Source organism: Diospyros lotus, chromosome 12 (genome assembly GCF_014633365.1).
Source record: "Diospyros lotus cultivar Yz01 chromosome 12, ASM1463336v1, whole genome shotgun sequence".
Classification (NCBI taxonomy): Eukaryota; Viridiplantae; Streptophyta; class Magnoliopsida; order Ericales; family Ebenaceae; genus Diospyros; species Diospyros lotus.
The window spans coordinates 7,613,213-7,631,137 of record NC_068349.1 but is presented as its reverse complement, the minus strand read 5'-3'; the positions used below and the strand labels follow the sequence as shown (position 1 = coordinate 7,631,137).

General features: G+C 36.2%; 3 protein-coding genes across 3 annotated transcripts; 1 reads left to right on the top strand and 2 right to left on the bottom strand.

The window, feature by feature from the left end:
- Positions 1 to 4,796: 4,796 nt before the first annotated feature.
- Positions 4,797 to 6,617, bottom strand: LOC127786655 (uncharacterized). Its single transcript, XM_052314188.1, has one exon. The coding sequence runs from the start codon at positions 6,554 to 6,556 to the stop codon at positions 5,177 to 5,179; it is 1,380 nt and encodes a 459-aa protein (XP_052170148.1). The 5' UTR covers positions 6,557 to 6,617; the 3' UTR covers positions 4,797 to 5,176.
- Positions 6,618 to 6,755: 138 nt separating this feature from the next.
- Positions 6,756 to 9,289, top strand: LOC127786653 (pentatricopeptide repeat-containing protein At1g31920). Its single transcript, XM_052314186.1, has one exon. The coding sequence runs from the start codon at positions 7,170 to 7,172 to the stop codon at positions 8,976 to 8,978; it is 1,809 nt and encodes a 602-aa protein (XP_052170146.1). The 5' UTR covers positions 6,756 to 7,169; the 3' UTR covers positions 8,979 to 9,289.
- Positions 9,290 to 10,063: 774 nt separating this feature from the next.
- On the bottom strand, positions 10,064 to 15,182 carry LOC127786654 (protein IWS1 homolog 1-like). Its single transcript, XM_052314187.1, has 11 exons — positions 15,041 to 15,182; positions 14,443 to 14,941; positions 13,213 to 13,332; positions 12,904 to 13,124; positions 12,559 to 12,688; positions 12,391 to 12,453; positions 12,213 to 12,290; positions 11,746 to 11,837; positions 11,573 to 11,638; positions 11,294 to 11,447; positions 10,064 to 10,530 (listed from the first exon to the last, which is right to left on the bottom strand). The coding sequence occupies exons 1-11, from the start codon at positions 15,058 to 15,060 to the stop codon at positions 10,432 to 10,434; spliced, it is 1,542 nt and encodes a 513-aa protein (XP_052170147.1). The 5' UTR covers positions 15,061 to 15,182; the 3' UTR covers positions 10,064 to 10,431.
- Positions 15,183 to 17,925: the final 2,743 nt, after the last annotated feature.

Below are 17,925 nucleotides of genomic sequence, written 5' to 3'. Positions count from 1 at the left end.
CTATCACCTAGCATTTTGACTAAGCAAAAGTTATTGAGTGATAAATTTACAAATTCAATAACTATATACTTGATTTCATCAGTATAACTAGATGACACATCGAGAAACTTTTTTCTTGATCATTCATATTTTGTCCCGACCAAGAATTTTTTGATGACACATTGAGAAACTTTTTTCTTGATCATTCATATTTTGTCCCGACTAAGAATTTTTTTATCTCACTAATAGTAGATCACATAGGACGTTCATCTTAACTTAATAAAAGTGATGTATTTTATCCACAAATACTTACCTCTATGCATGAGCAATACAAGATCACATAAGATGGACATCCCCACCTCACAGTTGGATAGTTCAGCACATCAGCAAATTTTGCACACTAGCACATAAGACAACTGTGTCACTTCAAGTCAAAATATTAGTTACACAATTGTTGCTAGATGATAAAATCACTATCCACCATACCATGTGATCTGTTATTGGCATCATGTTCAATGCATTGTTTTCCAACAACCGCTCACAAGTTTACTAGGAGCATCAAATGCTCTGTTGTATGTGACTTACCATCCTTTTCCGTTAGTATCTCATACTACTTGAGGTAGTAAACTTATGTGGCAATCTATAATTGATCGATCAAAGTCCTATCTACAAAATCTAAAGACCAAAAACATTTAAAAATCCTATTACCAGATAATTTTGTCACATATTTTTAACACCTTAAAAATGATATCTCAAACAAAATATCTAAGGACTCATTTATACAAAAGTTAAAGAGTAATGAATGATGGAAACTTGTGTTTGTTAATAATGTACAAAGATACATCACATTATTTATGCCCCAATAGACATCATCTAAATGTAGCATTATGGCACATCATCACTAACATATGCGTCACTCTACCATTATTATTTGGGAGACGCTTACAGGTTTCCAATATTCTTACCTATAATTCTAGAATAGAGCTTGAAATATTAATCAAGAATTGTGGCTCTTCCTCCACCTATCAATCTCCTATTCCCTATAAATGAAAGACGACTCCTCTATTAAAGGTAGGCTTGCAACCAATTCAAACTATAACTCTATTTGCCTTTCATATTCTACACGCTTATATGGAGATTAACTTAAATATCAAAGGATTTTTCGTTACAAGTCACTCGCTTCTCATAAGTCACATGCAGCTCTTGATTGCGACACTCCCTCATAAAAAAAAATTTATTGTTAACTTTAAACAACAATAGTTCTATATTATAGAACCAACATATGTTTTGCTTTGTTGACATTAGATTAATCTTTCAATTTTAGTTTTGACTGTTAAAAATGTTGACAGTTTGTTCTACATTCTTGGACCAAATTTTACAGAAATCATTTTAATCATTTTAAACCATATAGTTAATTAAGATTAATTAATAGATATATATTTAAAGAAATATAATAAACATAATAATAAATATAAAGTAATACATCAAAATATATTAGTGTTGAGTAATCTACTAAGTTATTAAAATTTTGATTTGAGAAAAAAAAGAAAATTTTCTATTAGGTGATGATGACCAAAACAATGTATTAAAGTTAAAGAATGATAGTAAAAATAATTGAGTAAAATATATATATTAATTGAGTAAATCAAGTTTTTAATCAAGTATTATTCTATATTAATCGGGTAATAAAATAATATTTCTAATTAAGTCAGAATGTTAATTCTTTTAATCGAGTAAAATGCTTCATATAATTGAGTAATTATGTGATCAAATTTCTCTATTCAAATAAAAATCTAAGAGACTCTAGTAATACTCTTGCTAGATAAGACTTGAATCAATTTCAATTGATGTATGATAATTTAATTGAGTATATCTTGTATGCAATTGAACGGATATAAGCTATATAATAGATAATTGATTACAAATTTTAGTATATGTGAGTAAAGATCGAATATACTTGACTAAATAAGCATTTGTATTCGAGTAAATAATATATGTTTTTAATAATACAAAATTAATTGAGTATTTAATTTTTGTAATTGAGTAATGATTTTTTTTTTTTTTTTGTATCTAAGTAAATACTTTTTGTAATCAAGTGTATATTCTCCAAAAATTTGCAAGTCTCCAAATTATTTTTGTAATTAAGTACTTGACATGTTAATCGAGTAATAATTCATATATACTTGAGTGATTTAACTTTTTAATCGATAAATATCTATTAGAAATATGTCAAGTCTATGGACTATTGAATTAATCGAGTACTAAAATTGTTAAACTCTTAGTGTACTCAAATAAATATAACTTCTTAATTAAGTATATATTAAAATTTTCTATATCAAAAATTTAATCGATTGAAAGGCAATTTGTAATTAAGTCATAAAAATAATCAATTACTAAATATTTGTACTCCAGTAAAGATTAAACTTAATAGATTAAACACTAGTTGTTACAAAGCATTGAATGCGATTTGACTTTAATTTTCAGAACATTAAATGCTTCTCAGACAAAATGTACATGAATTTTGATGTTTCTAACAAAAGTTGAGATGTTATAGAGACAAAAAATGACAATTAAGACACAAAAAACATTCTTACTTTGAAAGACAAGTCACACATGCATTAAATATAGAACACTATATAAAGGAGCTAAAGTTTGAAGAAGAAATAGGAGTTGTTGAAATTTTGATATCTCAGGCATTCAAAAAGTCTTCGACAAGTGCTCTACCATTAACATCCAAAAGAAAAAGGGAGAGAGAAATACCACACTTATATCTTTGAATCTTTCTATTCCTTTGTAAAATCAAGAGAAGTGTTTGTAAATCAAGAGAAGTGTTTGTAAATCTTGTACAACCTATACTTTTTTTTTCTCTCTCATTCACATTTTATTGTGATCTTGTAAAGGGTTAAGTTTGATCATAGTAAAAAATATTAGTTGTGCCTGATCTTATTTAAAAAGTCATTATTTGTAAAGGTTTGTAGTTGAGCTTTTTTAAAAGCTACCCAAATAAATTAGTTGGAAAAAATTCTTGATGAGGAGCCAAGATAATCGAGTAATCATAACCGAACCACTACATATCTTGTGTTCTATATTCTTTCAGTTTATTTTTACTTACTGTTTTAAGTTTTTTTTTAAAGGGTGAAAAAACTTAATTCACCCCCTCCTAACAAAGTTTTACAATTAGCATATCTTGTGCCAATAAGAAAATTGATAAACGGTAGGTACAAGATTAAGTGCTACTATTAATAATCCATGTCCGGGAACTGGTATGAGACTAACAGCTATGTGATGTGAAGAATCTAAAAAACCAGTAGTTTTTATATCTTTGTCATGTCTAATGTTTCTTACCAAGCTTCCTGTCTTCTAGATACACCACAGGATGAAGAAAGAAAGAACACTAAAAGCTCAAACTGTAGGCCAGCCCCGGCCAAAATGCAGAAAATCTTTTTTTTTTTCTTTTATATACCTAAACTGAATGTGGTCCTTCTATCCTGCAATTTTGATGCAACAATTGCTATTTCCCAGGTTATTCTATGCTTTCTAGTTTCCACCCCAGGATGCACTCTCAACTGTTGTTTTCTTGCCCATTAAGTGCTCAATCAGAACAAAGCGCAAATGTTAGAAAAATAAAGAGAACATAACAATTGCAACTTACTAGATAATACTGTCAGCACAAAAATTCGAGCTCAAAGAGAACAGGAGAGTGTCTTTCAATTCATTTCCAATCATTTATATAATAGATGGGTGAGTTTTGGTGTATTACGGTGCACAGTAGAAGTTCTTTTCTTTTTTACTGTAAAACCATAAAAAAGAAAAAAAAGAGTGATTTTGCGCTTAACAAAAAAGAGCATACTTTTAGTGCTTAAGCTGTTCTTTTATCATTTTCGCTTCAGTTTTATGTGTGTGTGTGTGTGTGTGATATACACACACACACACACACACACACACACACACACATATATAAAGCACAACAACTGCGCTTTGCACTTTATTTGCGCTTAAGCTCACTTGAGCGCTTTTAACAACACTGAATTGCAAAAGGGGATATCCTATTCCTACCTCATCATGCAGATATATTCCCCTCAGAAAATGTACGAAAGTAACAATCTGGACTGAATTAAAAGACATGATGATGCAGGAGCAGTTCTTCTTCTTTTTTTTTTTTGTTGTTATTAGTGTTCTCATTTTATTTTTATTTGTTTAATTAAGCCTAGTATTTAAGTTATTAGGTTTTAAATACTTTTCATTTATTAGTTTTAATTAGTAGTCACATGACTAAACTTTGTGATCAAGGATTAGTAACCTAGTATAAATAGTCTTTTAAGAGACTCCGTAAGCAGCCTTTTTTCATTCTATTTCTACTCTTGAGGTTTTCTTAAACCCTAATTTTAGGATCTCTGTTCCAAATTTGATCTTACACTGTTTTTGCCTAATTTTTGCACTTGTTCTTGCAGATTCTTCCTCCTATGCCGCATCACATGAACTTCATCAGGGTAGAACCAAATGATACGAAGTACCAGTAAGGGACATTGCAAGCTATAACGACAAGACGGACTGATAAATTTCAGTTTCAATGGTATCTTTTATTACAGCTATTTTTCTTCTATCTTATGGTTCTATCCTTTTTTCCCTTTAATGTAATACTTTCACCTCGTGCTATGAAGAGACTTTCCTCCTCTCAGACCTCTCCTTCCACATATTAAAGAACTAGATTTTTCACCACAAGAGCACTTCACACTTCAAGAACATAGAGAACGAGATAACAGTAGCTAGAGTAACTACTAAAAATTAGCATTGAATCAATCCAACAAAACTCTTAATTCCCAAAAGAAGGATGCCTTGATGTTTAATACTAACTAAATGGCCATTGTGTAGTCAAGTACAAATAAAAAATACGCCCTGCCGCGGCCCGGGGGGGGGGGGGGGGGGGGGGGTGAAGAAAAGTAAAAAATGCACAAGCAGCTTCTATGTATGTCCTATACTACAATCACTAGAACATAAGAGGGGGGGGAGAAAAGTAAAAAATGCACAAGCAGCTTCTATGTATGCCCTACACTACAATCACTAGAACATAAATGATGATAAAACCGTCAGTAGAGACCAAAAACCTCATAAGTAGAGGCTCAACAAGTTACCTAGCCAAAAAATCTCACCAGTAGAGGCTCAATCTTCAGCAGAGTGCAGACAATTCTGTTCTCCTTTAGCCACTGGCACTGCTACTAATGGAAGTTACATGATTTCTCCGCACAGGACGAGACTGTTTCTTCGAGTAACTAGAATTCCATTCCCCGCCATCCTGAGCATAATAGTCCATTGGATAGTCCATATCAACCTCTTCATCATGTTTCAAATCTGCATTGCTACATCCACAACATGATTCATTCCTTGCACAATCCAAACCATCTTTACAGTTAGTATTGAAATCTTTCCTTGCTTGCTTTCTCTCCCACCAACCAGGTAAATCGCCAAGAGCAATCTCTGCCTCAAACGGAGTCAAAAGGGGCTTTGCAAAGGCGTCACCCCAATCAATAGACAACCTTGGACAAGCAATCTGAATCCAGGCATCCACAGAGTCCCCAAACAGTGAAATCCTCGCAGGAGATAACTCTGACATCAACACAACAGTCCAAGACAAACCCTTCTGCCTCATCTTCTTCTCCAACCTATCAAGAATCCTTGGATTCCCTTGCCTCCCCAAAGTCCCTAGCACAATTCCCCAATTATTTGCCTCCCTGGCCTTCTCAATCGCGTTCCGCCTTGATTCCTTCATACCCCTATGATCATACTCCTCCAGAAACAAACGCCCCACATACGGATCATACCTAAAAGCCCTAATTCTGGGGTTCGCAATCATGAACGCCTCTAAATGGAACCTCCCATCCGCCACAAAGACAACTACAACTTCCTCATCCGTAAACCCGGATCTCGGAATCGTTGGCGCGGTGCAACCGAGAACTTCCCCAGCCGATAAGGGTTTCGATTGCGGCACCAAAACCCTAAACCCTAGTTTCTCAAGCTCAGGCTTTGCAGCCCGAATTGCGGCCGCGAACTGGATGGTACCGGCGAGAACGATCTCTTTGGTGGAGAGAGAGTTCAGATTTAGCTTAACCGTATCAACGAGGCGGCGAACGTCGATCTTGATATCGACGAAAATGTAGAGGCAAGGAATGGCGGTGGTGTCCACGGGAACGAGGCAGCTGTGGCCGAAATGTATAAGAAGGTCTGCGGAGAGGGCGGCCGCCGAGAGGTCATCGACGCAGCAGGCGCCGTAGGTGACGTCGCCGAGGAGGAAGCATGCGTCGGCGCCGGCGAAGGCGGTGAGGATATCGGAGAGGACGAGGGAGTACATGAGGAGGCCCTCCGGGAACTGGAGGGCCACGCGCTTGGTTCCGGTGGAGAGAACGCGCCACACGCACTTGTGCACCTCGAAGTTGTAGTTCGGCGGCAGGAGGGCGATGGCGTCGTTCAGGGCGGCGTTGGCCGTGATGGACTCCGGGATTTGGTTCTTTATGAAGCGTTTCGGCAGCGGCCGCCGCCGTTCTACGGCAACCTCCTCCGATTCCTTCTTCTCCGCCTCCATGGTCTTCAACGAATGGTTACTCCGATCTGTTTTTCTTTTTGTGTTCTTAGAACCAATAAGGAATCAAAAACTGTTAAAAAAGAAAAGATATGAAAATGTATTTTACTGTTAATTTACCATAAAGAATAATTCAAAATTAGAATATTTATGACGTCACTGTAAGACAGACATTATCCTATCCAAAATCTACTTGTCCCATAATCTGACACACTTCCACTGGCTGGAATTTGCTTTCTAAATCTCATGGATGAGGTTCGAAATCCCCTCTTTCTAACTCCCCATTCACCATTTGCAGAGCAATCCATATCCGGAAAGATGATATGGATTCATTCAAACCATGTCACAGTAGCAGACTTAGAGGCTATCCGTTTCAAGCTTCATTCTCCAGAAATGGCCACACCCATAAATTCCTGGTCCAGTATTTTTAGTTCCCCTCTCCCTTTTCTCCTCTTTTTATCAATTCATTGGTTTTCTGTTACATCAGGTTGATGGATTAGATGAAATGGTGATGGGTTTCGCATGCTGCCCACCTGTTTGTGAAAATGTTCACGTGGGTCTCTACGTATTTGTGCTTCACCATTTTGGATTAGGATGTTGTTGAATAGGATACAGGATGATTAGTACATCATTAGTCCATAAAACCAATTTTTTTATGCCCCAGGAGGATTTATCGCAAAGCCCGGAAAGGAATTTTAGGTTGAGGGAGCAAGAATGTGTCTCCCTGTCAAAGAAATGCAAGAACTTGGAAGAATTCAAGCAAGTCCATGCCCAAATCCTCAAGTTGGGCATGTTCTGGAGTTCGTTCTGTGCAAGTAATCTTGTTGCTACTTGTGCTCTCTCTGATTGGGGCAGCATGGACTATGCATGCTCGATCTTTCGGCAAATTGAGGAACCGGGTTCATTTGCTTTCAACAATATGATCAAGGGAAATGTCAATGATAAGAACCTGGAAGAAGCTTTGCTGCTGTTTGTTGAGATGCTTGAGTGTGGGGTGGAAAGGGACAATTTCACATACCCAATTCTGCTCAAAGCATGTGCTAATTTGCCAGCCCTTGAAGAAGGGAAGCAAATTCATGGCCACACTTTTAAGCTAGGGTTTGAAACTGATTTGTTTGTGCAGAACAGCTTGATTAATATGTATGGGAAGTGTGGAGAAATAAGAAACTCTTGTGCTGTTTTTGAGAAGATGGAGCAAAGGAGTGTTGCTTCATGGAGTGCCCTTATTGCAGCTCATGCCAACTTGGGCATGTGGTGGGAATGCGTTGGGGTATTCAGAAAAATGAGCCGTGAAGGATGCTGCAGGGCTGAGGAGAGTATATTAGTCAGTGTTCTCTCCGCTTCTACCCATTTGGGTGCCCTAGATTTAGGAAGGTGCACTCATGGGTCCCTAATGAGGAACTTTGATGGACTCAATGTCATAGTGGAGACTTCCTTGATAGACATGTATGCAAAATGTGGATGTGTAGAAAAAGGGGCGTCTCTCTTCCAAAGAATGGCGAAGAAGAATCAAATGTCCTACAGTGTGATGATTTCAGGGCTGGCAATGCATGGACATGGTCTGGAAGCCTTGAAGTTGTTTGAAGAAATGCTCGAGATGGGGCTTGAACCTGATGATGTTATTCATGTGGGTGTTTTAAGTGCCTGTAGTCATGCTGGCCTTGTTGAGGAGGGCCTCCTACGTTTTCAGAGGATGAAAAACGAGTATCGTATAAAGCCTACAGTTCAACACTATGGGTGCATGGCTGATCTCATGGGCCGAGCAGGGATGCTAAACGAAGCATATGAACTTATCAGGAGCATGCCAATGGAGCCAAATGATGTTCTATGGCGAAGTTTTCTGAGTGCTTGCAAGGTTCATCAAAACGTAGAAATGGGAGAGGTTGCAGCCCAGAATCTATTCAGGTTAAACTCAAATAACCCTAGTGATTATTTGGTGCTATCAAATTTGTATGCTCAAGCTCAAAGATGGCAGGATGTAGCAAAGATCCGAAAGGAAATGGCCTGCAAGGGCTTGATTCAAACGCCCGGTTTCAGCTTGGTGGAGGTGAGGAGGAAAGTGTACAAATTTGTGTCACAAGACATGTCTTATCCCCAGATCTATGAGATGCTACATCAGATGGAATGGCAGTTGAGATTTGAAGGGTATAGGCCTGATACATCACAAGTGCTGATGGATGTAGATGAAGAAGAGAAGAGGCAGAGATTGAGTGGCCATAGCCAGAAGCTGGCAATTGCCTTTGCATTGATGCATACGCCTGAGGGTTCCCCTGTAAGAATTGTCAGAAACGTTCGAATGTGTAGCGATTGTCATACGTATACTAAATTCATTTCTATGATTTATGAACGAGAAATTACTGTCAGGGATCGGAACCGGTTCCACCGTTTTAAAGATGGATCTTGCTCTTGTAGGGATTACTGGTGAATGAATTACTGTTTATCACAAAGCTACTTCGATCCTCTCCGTCCAGCTTGGCAACAACATTACCTAGATGATGGCGTACATATATATATATATATATATATATGGTCATTGGTCAGAAGGTTCTTAAAACTGCAATCTGTAACTTAAATCCTTTTCCAGGCAGTGAGCGAGTACTCTTTTTGGAGTGCAATTTTGTGCACCCCTTTTAACGGGCATAACATGACTCTCGTTAATTTTGTGGAGCCCACGTCAATTTTGAATAGCCAAGCTCATTCTCTCCCCTTTTCTTCTCTAGTAAGCCTCTTGTTGTCACTGTGGCCATGGCTAGTCAGAGCACAAGCGAGAGAAGATGCAACGACAAGAGACAAGAGAGGATGCAACGGCAAGAGAAGAGGCGGCGAGAGAAAAGCAACGAGAGCAAGGGAAGGAGAGAGATGAGAGAGAAAAATATGGTAGATTTTTGAAAGGAGACTCCAAAATAACTTTTTTACCCTCAAAATTGAGGAGTCACATTACCCATGTTAAAAGAGAGTACACAAAATTGCACTCCTCTTTTTGAACTCCGTGGGATGAGAGAGGGAGAGAGAGAGAGAGAGAGAATTCCAACAGACAATTTCAAAATGACCAAAATAAACATTGAAAGAGAGAATCACTTCGCAAGAGTAGTGTCACTGCCATTCCAACCCTGTGATTCTCTCTCAGAATGAACGAACGAACGAACGAATTTAGTGTAAACTCTCTTGCTTTTATGCATATACATACATATTGCTGACAATTTAAATGGTAAAACTCCCCATGAAAAACTATTTATAAATCTAAAAAACTTGAGAGATTCGCCAAGAGCACATTATTCATCAATAGCAAATCCTTATTCCTTAACCAGTCCTGTGCTAGCCTCCCTCCTCCATCAGCCAGAGAGCATTCCTATTTCCTAATCTTATCATCATCTAGTTCGGCTACAACGTACGTCTTGATACTAACTTGGCAGTAAAATAAACAGTTCCCCAAAATATTGATAATGTATGGATGTTCCATGACCGAATAACCGGTTTGCCAGATTGGGCCGGGTAGCCTAAATAATCAGCAGATGAAAATCCTAGATTACCATTCTTATCCAATTGAGCAATAATCGTTTACTGCAGCATTATTCATAATATGATACCAAAATACGTCGGTACAGACAACAACTTGCATTAATATTACATACATCAAGGGTAATTCAATAATCTAACAAACAAGTCAAGGGAAACTATAGGTATCAGCTTCTGCAAGTCTGGTAATCCATAAGGAACACTTGAAACTTCTACAAGTCCAACCCATTCCAATCCATTGTTGAAGGATCTGAACACTGAACCCCCCACAGGAAGAAGCAGACTGGAAGGCGTCCATCTGAAGCGGGTTGGTGATCTCCAGTAGAAAACTAATTCAGATTTTCCAGTTACAAGCGAGATGACTACAAGTACTTAACCATGCCACGACCCTCCACGCTTAGTTTTGTAGCTTGAAGCTGTTTCTTTTTTGGTGCTTTCAACTGTTGCAACTTCTTTTGCATCTGCAATTAAACAAGGCATATCTAATGTCACACACCACATACACAGCACACAAAGGTGTATTGTGCTCTACACAGTTAGGGTCCACCTTCCAAGGTACTTGCCTTGGGTAAGGTTGAAAATCCGTTTCAACTCTCGTACATGTAAATGAAATGCCCAGAATATTCAGTGAACTTAATGAAAAAGTATGAGAACATCAATTAGGAACTTGGGCTTTGTAACTTCCCGTACTAAGTCACCACTACAGTATGCCATTCAAGATTGCATTACAGCTAAAAAAATTAGTAGCACAAATACACGAATACATGACCCAAGGAAGATAGCTCCCATGTCAACAGGTAAAGTTGGTTTATGTAATCATAAGCACTGATCAAGTTTGATATGAGCATCATATATATACATATATATATATATATCACCTTAACCATTACTTCAAATAAAAATGACTTACAAAAAAAATAAATAAATAAGTGGGGAGTGTCACTGAATGTCCAAATGGCATCCAAAATGTGCATAATACAGGTACAGTACCCATATAGCTGTTCCTAGGCTTCCTACTCATCCACACTTTCTAAGAAGCATTTCACCTAGTAACACTCATGCACCTAATATTTATTGCGTGAGAGTAAAAAAACAACCAGTTGCATTAATAGCATTATAGCAATGTAAATTAAAATCCATCTCACTCCAATTAACTTGAGAGTTAGATATCAATACTTGTCCATTTATATTTTAATGTAAACTATCTGAGACTGGGAAACCAACCTTCAGGCGTCGCTGATCTTGCACAACCTGTTTGGCACGAGCCCTGATTTCATCTGGGTCAATCTTAGATTGGGGGCGAACCAAAAAATCCAGTGGCATTGCTTCAGGCCTTGTAGTGTGTTGCCTGGAAGATGACTGACCAGACTTCCGTCCCCTGTACATCCCTCATAAAATATAAGTATTTGAATTTATACATTCAAAACATAGTGCAAAGCCTGAGTAAAAAATCAAACTGTCTGACAAGTAAGCAACAGGTATAAATCTGTTCTGATATCATACTGTGAAAATTCAGCCAAATCGAGTTCATCATCTCTGGATTCCATTCCTGAAGCTTTATTCAGTGGCCTAAATAGAAATAGACAAATCATCCCTCATATAAGACTAGACATAAACAAAATCAAACAACCAAGATGGGCAAGTCATAAAATTGCATGGAAATGTACAGAGATTACCTTTTCACTGATGGCCTGCGAAATGGTACCCTCTCATCATCAAAGTTTCTCATCTCCTCAAACCTTGTGCTCTTGTTAAATATTGGTCGACTCTGCATTTTATTCCAAATTTCAGATGATATGAAAATCTTAATACGAATTAATAGAATCAGTGTCCTACATGTAGGCATCCAAAGTAACCTAAAAAGTGAAAGTGACGGATCAAAATCAATGAATGAGGAATAACTTCAGACTTTCAAAATCAATTTTGCTCAAGATCATGAGGAATAAATATCAGATGATCGTTGAACAGGGAAGAAACTTATCCACCACAAGCCACTGTAATGACCCATGTTGCACCATTTGAAGAGCATATAAAAATAATATTCTAGCATGAAAATACCATAAAATTCCTCAAGTAGATAGGGGAATCATGAGAGTGACTAATACAAACACACATGTAAAAGCCCCAAAGTTAATCACATTACCCATGTATCAACCAAATCTTTCGCAAGTTTTCTGTTTGCAGTGGTCTCCTCGTCCGACTTCGACAGAAACATAATAACCTGGGATAGCAAAAGAGCAGTACATTATTGATCTGTTCCTTGTGCTTCCAAGGAGTACATTTAGTGATGTATGACATAGCCTAATAGGATTAATCCCAACCTTCCCAATACCACTCTTCTTCAGCTGTTCTCTTCTGTCATACTGCTCTAAATCAATTGGAAACTGCATAACATGCACACACAATCAATGCCCTTGTGATTTCCATATAGAAACAATAATCATTACAAGAACTTAAACAAAGAAAAGGAGGAAGGAGTTTATTTATACTTCAGTTAAGATCTTCAGTATTGCCTCACGGATATTTATGTTAGGTAAACTTCCATCTGGGAGGGGTTCCAGCCAAGTTTTGAGAAGAGTTAACACTCCATGATCTAAGAATTCTTTTTGGAGCTGTTTCCTGTACCAATCAACAGTTATAAGATACTAACAACAACAATATATCACAACTTAATCTCACTAGGCGGATTCTACTACATAAATTCTAGCTCACCAATCATTTCTATCCAAGATCATACCTTTCTTCTAAACAGTTAAAAGATACAAACCACGGAAAAAAAAAAAAAAATGAGTGAGATATGAAATCAGTCATGTCAATAAGGACAAGTAGCTTACTTGGAGAGAACCTCAATAAGAAGAGGAAGCTTTCTTAATTTATTTATAGCAGGTTTTGACTGCCTATTCAGTTCTGCATCTTCTTCAGCCACAACTTCAAGCTCTGCCATAACATTTTCAACTAGCAATGCTATCTCTGCAGCACTTTTTTCACCTTTCTTCTTTTTCTTTCCCATCTTGAAGAGTTGGTTGATTTCCTCATCATCTTCACGCTCTTCTGCCTGGCAAAAATCATAAAATAAATATAGTAAGCCTAACAAAATTATAACTTTTTGCCATAATAAACCTGAAGATGAATGAGATCTTAACCTGAGGAGCATCACCGGGAGAGCGTGGTTCATTATCACTTCCATATCTGTCTGCAGGATCAACGCCACTATCATCTATGAAGTTATCATCATCCACGGTCCTCGGGCCCTCATGATCATCCTATTCAATTTAAATAGCAGACATGGATTTAGAATCATTGCAATCCAAAAAGATTGCAGAGCTGAGGACTGAATTTTTGAAACACAGATAAAATAAGCAGTTATGTAATCATCAATGGCACAATAAAGTGATAATACTCCAAATATCACCATCTAAGAAGCACAAAAATCTCGTAAACAGTAACATTCCATTTCGGACATATTTCAAAAACGGAAACTCCATAAATTTTTTGGAAACTCTAAAGTTTCCTCTTAATTTAAAAAATATTAAGGAACTTTAGGAAACTTCCAAAAAACATTAGTGGCTCCTTTCATAATTTTCAAATGGATGAATAAGCATTGGAGGCTATGTTTTTTGTTGATCACGTGATTAAAGGAATGTCTTTATTTTTGTTTTTCTAAAGTTATTAATTATTTTTGTTTTTCTAACGTTATTAACTTATAACAGATGATGGTATTTTTTATTATAGTTTGAATGGATATTATTTAGAAATATTATGGTTAATGATATTCTTAATGTTAAAGCTAACTCGTGCCATAATTGATGAAATGGTCCCTTTTTGTTGAGTGAAAAATAACCTTCTTTTATGGTAATATATTAAGATAATTAGATTGTTATAAATTTATACATGAAGTGTTTCCTGAACGTTTTGTGTCCTGTTGTTTTAAAAGAACGTGTTAGACTAAAGTTCACATTCATTGCACGTCGCATTTCATTTCATGTTCCATGTCTCTGCAACCTAGATCACTTTCCAAAAAAAAAATTATGGGACCACATTTTATATAAACACAGAACCAAACACATGAGAAGGAACGGCAGCAACATGAACTAACAGTATGACCAAATTCTTGGCACTGTATATGCAATAAATCATGCAAATATAATAAAATATAACATGCATTCAGGAACAAAATCTAGCCGATTGAATATTTAGTAAACCTAAATAATGTGCAATCTGCCAGAAGAGAACAACAATACCAAACAAACAAAAAACAGAGAGTTTGACACTGGCAGAACGGGCTCAGTCAAAATAGATAAACAGAGAACTTCCGCTTAATTGCCAGGGAAAAAATAAATAATCAAACACAGAACTAGTAAGGGGAAGAGTACCTCAGAATCACCGCCAGCAATCGTAACCCACATCTCCCTAACATCCGGGTCACGATTGTGATCCCCAGACCTCCCCGCCGACAACCCCGGCTTCTTCAACTTCAATTTCGACCCGCCCTTGTCACTCCTCTCGGACTTAAGCTTCTTCTCCTTCTTCCAACCACTCCCGCCGCCATCTTCCAACACCTTCTTCCTCTTATCGCCCCCAAACGGCGCCGGGTCACCGTAGTCCGACGCACCGTCCTCGTCGCTGACTCCAAAATCAGGAATCCCCTCGTCAGCGGCGACGCTCTTCTTGATCAAGCGTTTCCGAGGCTTCAATTTTGCGTCGGACTCGTTGTAGACCGGAGTCGGCGACCGCTCTTGCCGCCGCCAACCGTCGTCCTCTTCGTCGTCAAAATTGTCGTCCAGAAGATTATGATTACCCGCCTGTGGCTCCTCGTCAGACTGAAAATCGCCGTCGAATTCTATCAAGGGCTCACCATCTTCGTCGTGGTACCTGGAGAATATCCCCGTAATGATCGAATATCAGAAACCCTAACCCTAGATTTCAAGAGAGAGAAAGATAACGAGAGAGAGACAGAGATATTGAACTTACGGATCATTATCGTAACCCATTGAAGCTTCCGATCGTTGGCAACAGAAGCAGCGAGAGAACTGAATCAACGAAGTATTCCCACCTTCTCAGCTTATCACCGTCGCAAGACTGAGAAACTGAATAGCGGGGGATCGAGGAATTAGGAATATATAAACAAATTTATGATAAATATATCTGCCACATTTTAATTCTATTAAATCAATTCCTAATTTATCCAAGCGAACACATTGTTTATCATTAATATATAATAATGTATTACTATTTGTTAACTAAAATATAAATATAAAATATAAAATATTGTAGACTTTTGACATTTTTAATATACTTGTTAAATTTATTTGACGATCCTTAAAAAATAAGTCATATAATTTCTTATCTAATATTTTTCATATATATTTATTTCTCATTTTTTCAAAAAAACATATATTAGACTTTACAGATAAATAAAAATGACGCATATGTCCTCTAATGCATTCTAAAAAAATTAACAAATAGTTTGATAACAATTTTAAAATGTTTTTTAAGCTTTTCTTGATCATTTCATATTTTGATCTAGAAAATATGATAACATTATCTTGATACAAACTTATTTTATTTATTTTAATAAATGTTACTTTAATGATAAATCCGACATCAAAAGTGCAGTTCTCTATCACCTCCTTGATGGTATATCTCTTGTAATGGCTATATGATCTCCTCTGGCCCCATCCGATATTTTTCACAACCTTAGGTACGTTCAATCCATCTCTCTTTCTTTCTATATGATCTCCTCTATGGCCTTGGATTGTTAAATTAAAAATACTAGGAAATGCCTTTTCTAGGGCCTCTAGCTACATTATATGGATCTAAGGTGCAAGGGTTTTTGGTTTTGGTTGAGGATTTAATGGACCTGTATGTTAAAGTAATGAGATCAAACTTGTAAGCATAATTCGAATGGATCAAGTGCAATTATTGTGAAGTTTCTTATAGCATCTTATTTTTTAGAGTTTTTGCTACGTGATTTTAGTCCTTTTCTTTTTCCCATTCTGTAGAGAACATAGGAATTGATTGAGTGTAGTTGTTTCTAGAAGAGGCATGATTTTGTATGTACTTAACTAATTAGTGACCCTGTCAGGCTTCGGCTAAGTTTAACTACTTACAGTTAAACTAGCATTTTACTTATAACCAATTATTCTTCTATTATATTGTAATTTTGTGATTGATGATGTTATCAATAACTATGTAATTAGTGATTGTAATTGATATACTGTATCAATTAATTTATTTCAAATTTTTTTGCTTGAATTTGAGGTTTCAAAAGTACTTAACTTAGACGATTGAAATTGCTTATCCGGAAAAGGCTTATCATTTAAAGTAGCATTTCTTACTAAAGTAGATAATTATAGCTTAAGATTAATTGCTTTGATTTTACATGTTCCAACAAATATTATACTCCTTGCTAAAATATTGTTTGTCTATGATTGTGAATATTGCAGAATCTTACAATGACGAAAAAGAATAGAGGAATCTGTCATAATTGTAGACGTCTTTATCAAAACTTATCGGGATGTCCCACAAAGCAACATTGTACTCCATGTGGATGGGGGTTTGTGAAATGAATGGAGGTATATAAGAATACATTGAACAAAAGACGAATGTGGAGAAATTGAACAAGATATGGCTCGCATATTCAAATTTCTTACTCACATTTTTTAACAGAAAGATGTGCAGATATCTCTCGATCTAACAAGTAACATGGGAAAAGAAAACGCATATTCTTGAGCTTGTTAAACCCCCGATCTATTGATTACAATGGAAAAATTCTTCATTAAATTAGTTAGTTTTTTTCCTATATATGTACAATTCCATTTTCTTTCAATTAAAATCATGAAACTTTGTCACCGAATAAGAAGCTTAAAAATATTCAATCCTATATGACTAATGTTGAACAAATTAATCACCCACAAATAGTCCATGCACAAGAGCGATCAACAATAATTTGTCGCATGTCTTTGCGGTATTTGCACAAGAACAAATAGTCCATTCACAAGAACATTTTTTATTAGCGAAACCAAATATTAAAAATAATTAAAAAATTAACATCTGCAGTGCAATTCATGCATACAAAAACGCCCTTTCTTATCTTAATAGGCATGTTCTAATGGAAGCATAATCAGGAACATTACCAAACGATATATGGACATAGATATGATCTACAAATCATTTTAGAGTCGTTTCTATTTAGATGATGAACTTATAGTTGATACAAGATGAGTTGTTGTTGCCATTAATCTTTTCCTTACACATTATTTGCATGAATAAAGGTTTTACATAAGCAAGTTGAATATTGCTAAAATAAATTTGAACTAATCTACAAAATCTAATAAACATTTTTTTATTATCAAATTATTAATGAAAATAAGCCAAATTGCTAAGTAAACAGCTTCCAAAATCAAAACTACAATATTGAAATCTCCAAGGTGACTAAAATCTCATATCTTTCACTTTGCACTTGGTGTAATGGTCAGATTTGTAAAACTCACACTCTTTGCCCTCCTTGCAAGTATTGATTAAAATACTATATCGCATTACTTGCATACAAAAACAAAAAAAAAATTAATGGACAACTCCCAGTAATATTGAAACAACAATATATTTCTAAAACTGGTATAGGAATACCTAAAGCATCGAAAACAATATTGGGAAATAAAGTAGGCCTTAAGGGGATGGTGATAACTGTTGAACATACTATATATGTTAATACATGCAAGGTGCTTCAAGTGGTTGGAAAATACTTCTTGTATACCCTTGAGATTGCCTCTGCAATTGAAATAAAAAAATTCCAACAAAAATGTGCATTTTCATAGGCCTTTGATTTTATAACTCTAAATTAATGGATTTGGCTA

Bases quoted from the DNA above. Each gene is read 5' to 3' on its own strand.
- LOC127786654 (XM_052314187.1), bottom strand. From the start codon at position 15,060: ATGGGTTACGATAATGATCC. The intron at 12,689-12,903 runs GTAAGCTACTTG...TGATTGGTACAG, and splicing joins CTTATTGAGGTTCTCTCCAA to GAAACAGCTCCAAAAAGAAT. The intron at 12,291-12,390 runs GTTGGGATTAAT...TTGCTATCCCAG, and splicing joins AGAAGAGTGGTATTGGGAAG to GTTATTATGTTTCTGTCGAA.
- LOC127786655 (XM_052314188.1), bottom strand. From the start codon at position 6,556: ATGGAGGCGGAGAAGAAGGAATCGGAGGAGGTTGCCGTAGAACGGCGG.
- LOC127786653 (XM_052314186.1), top strand. From the start codon at position 7,170: ATGATTAGTACATCATTAGTCCATAAAACCAATTTTTTTATGCCCCAG.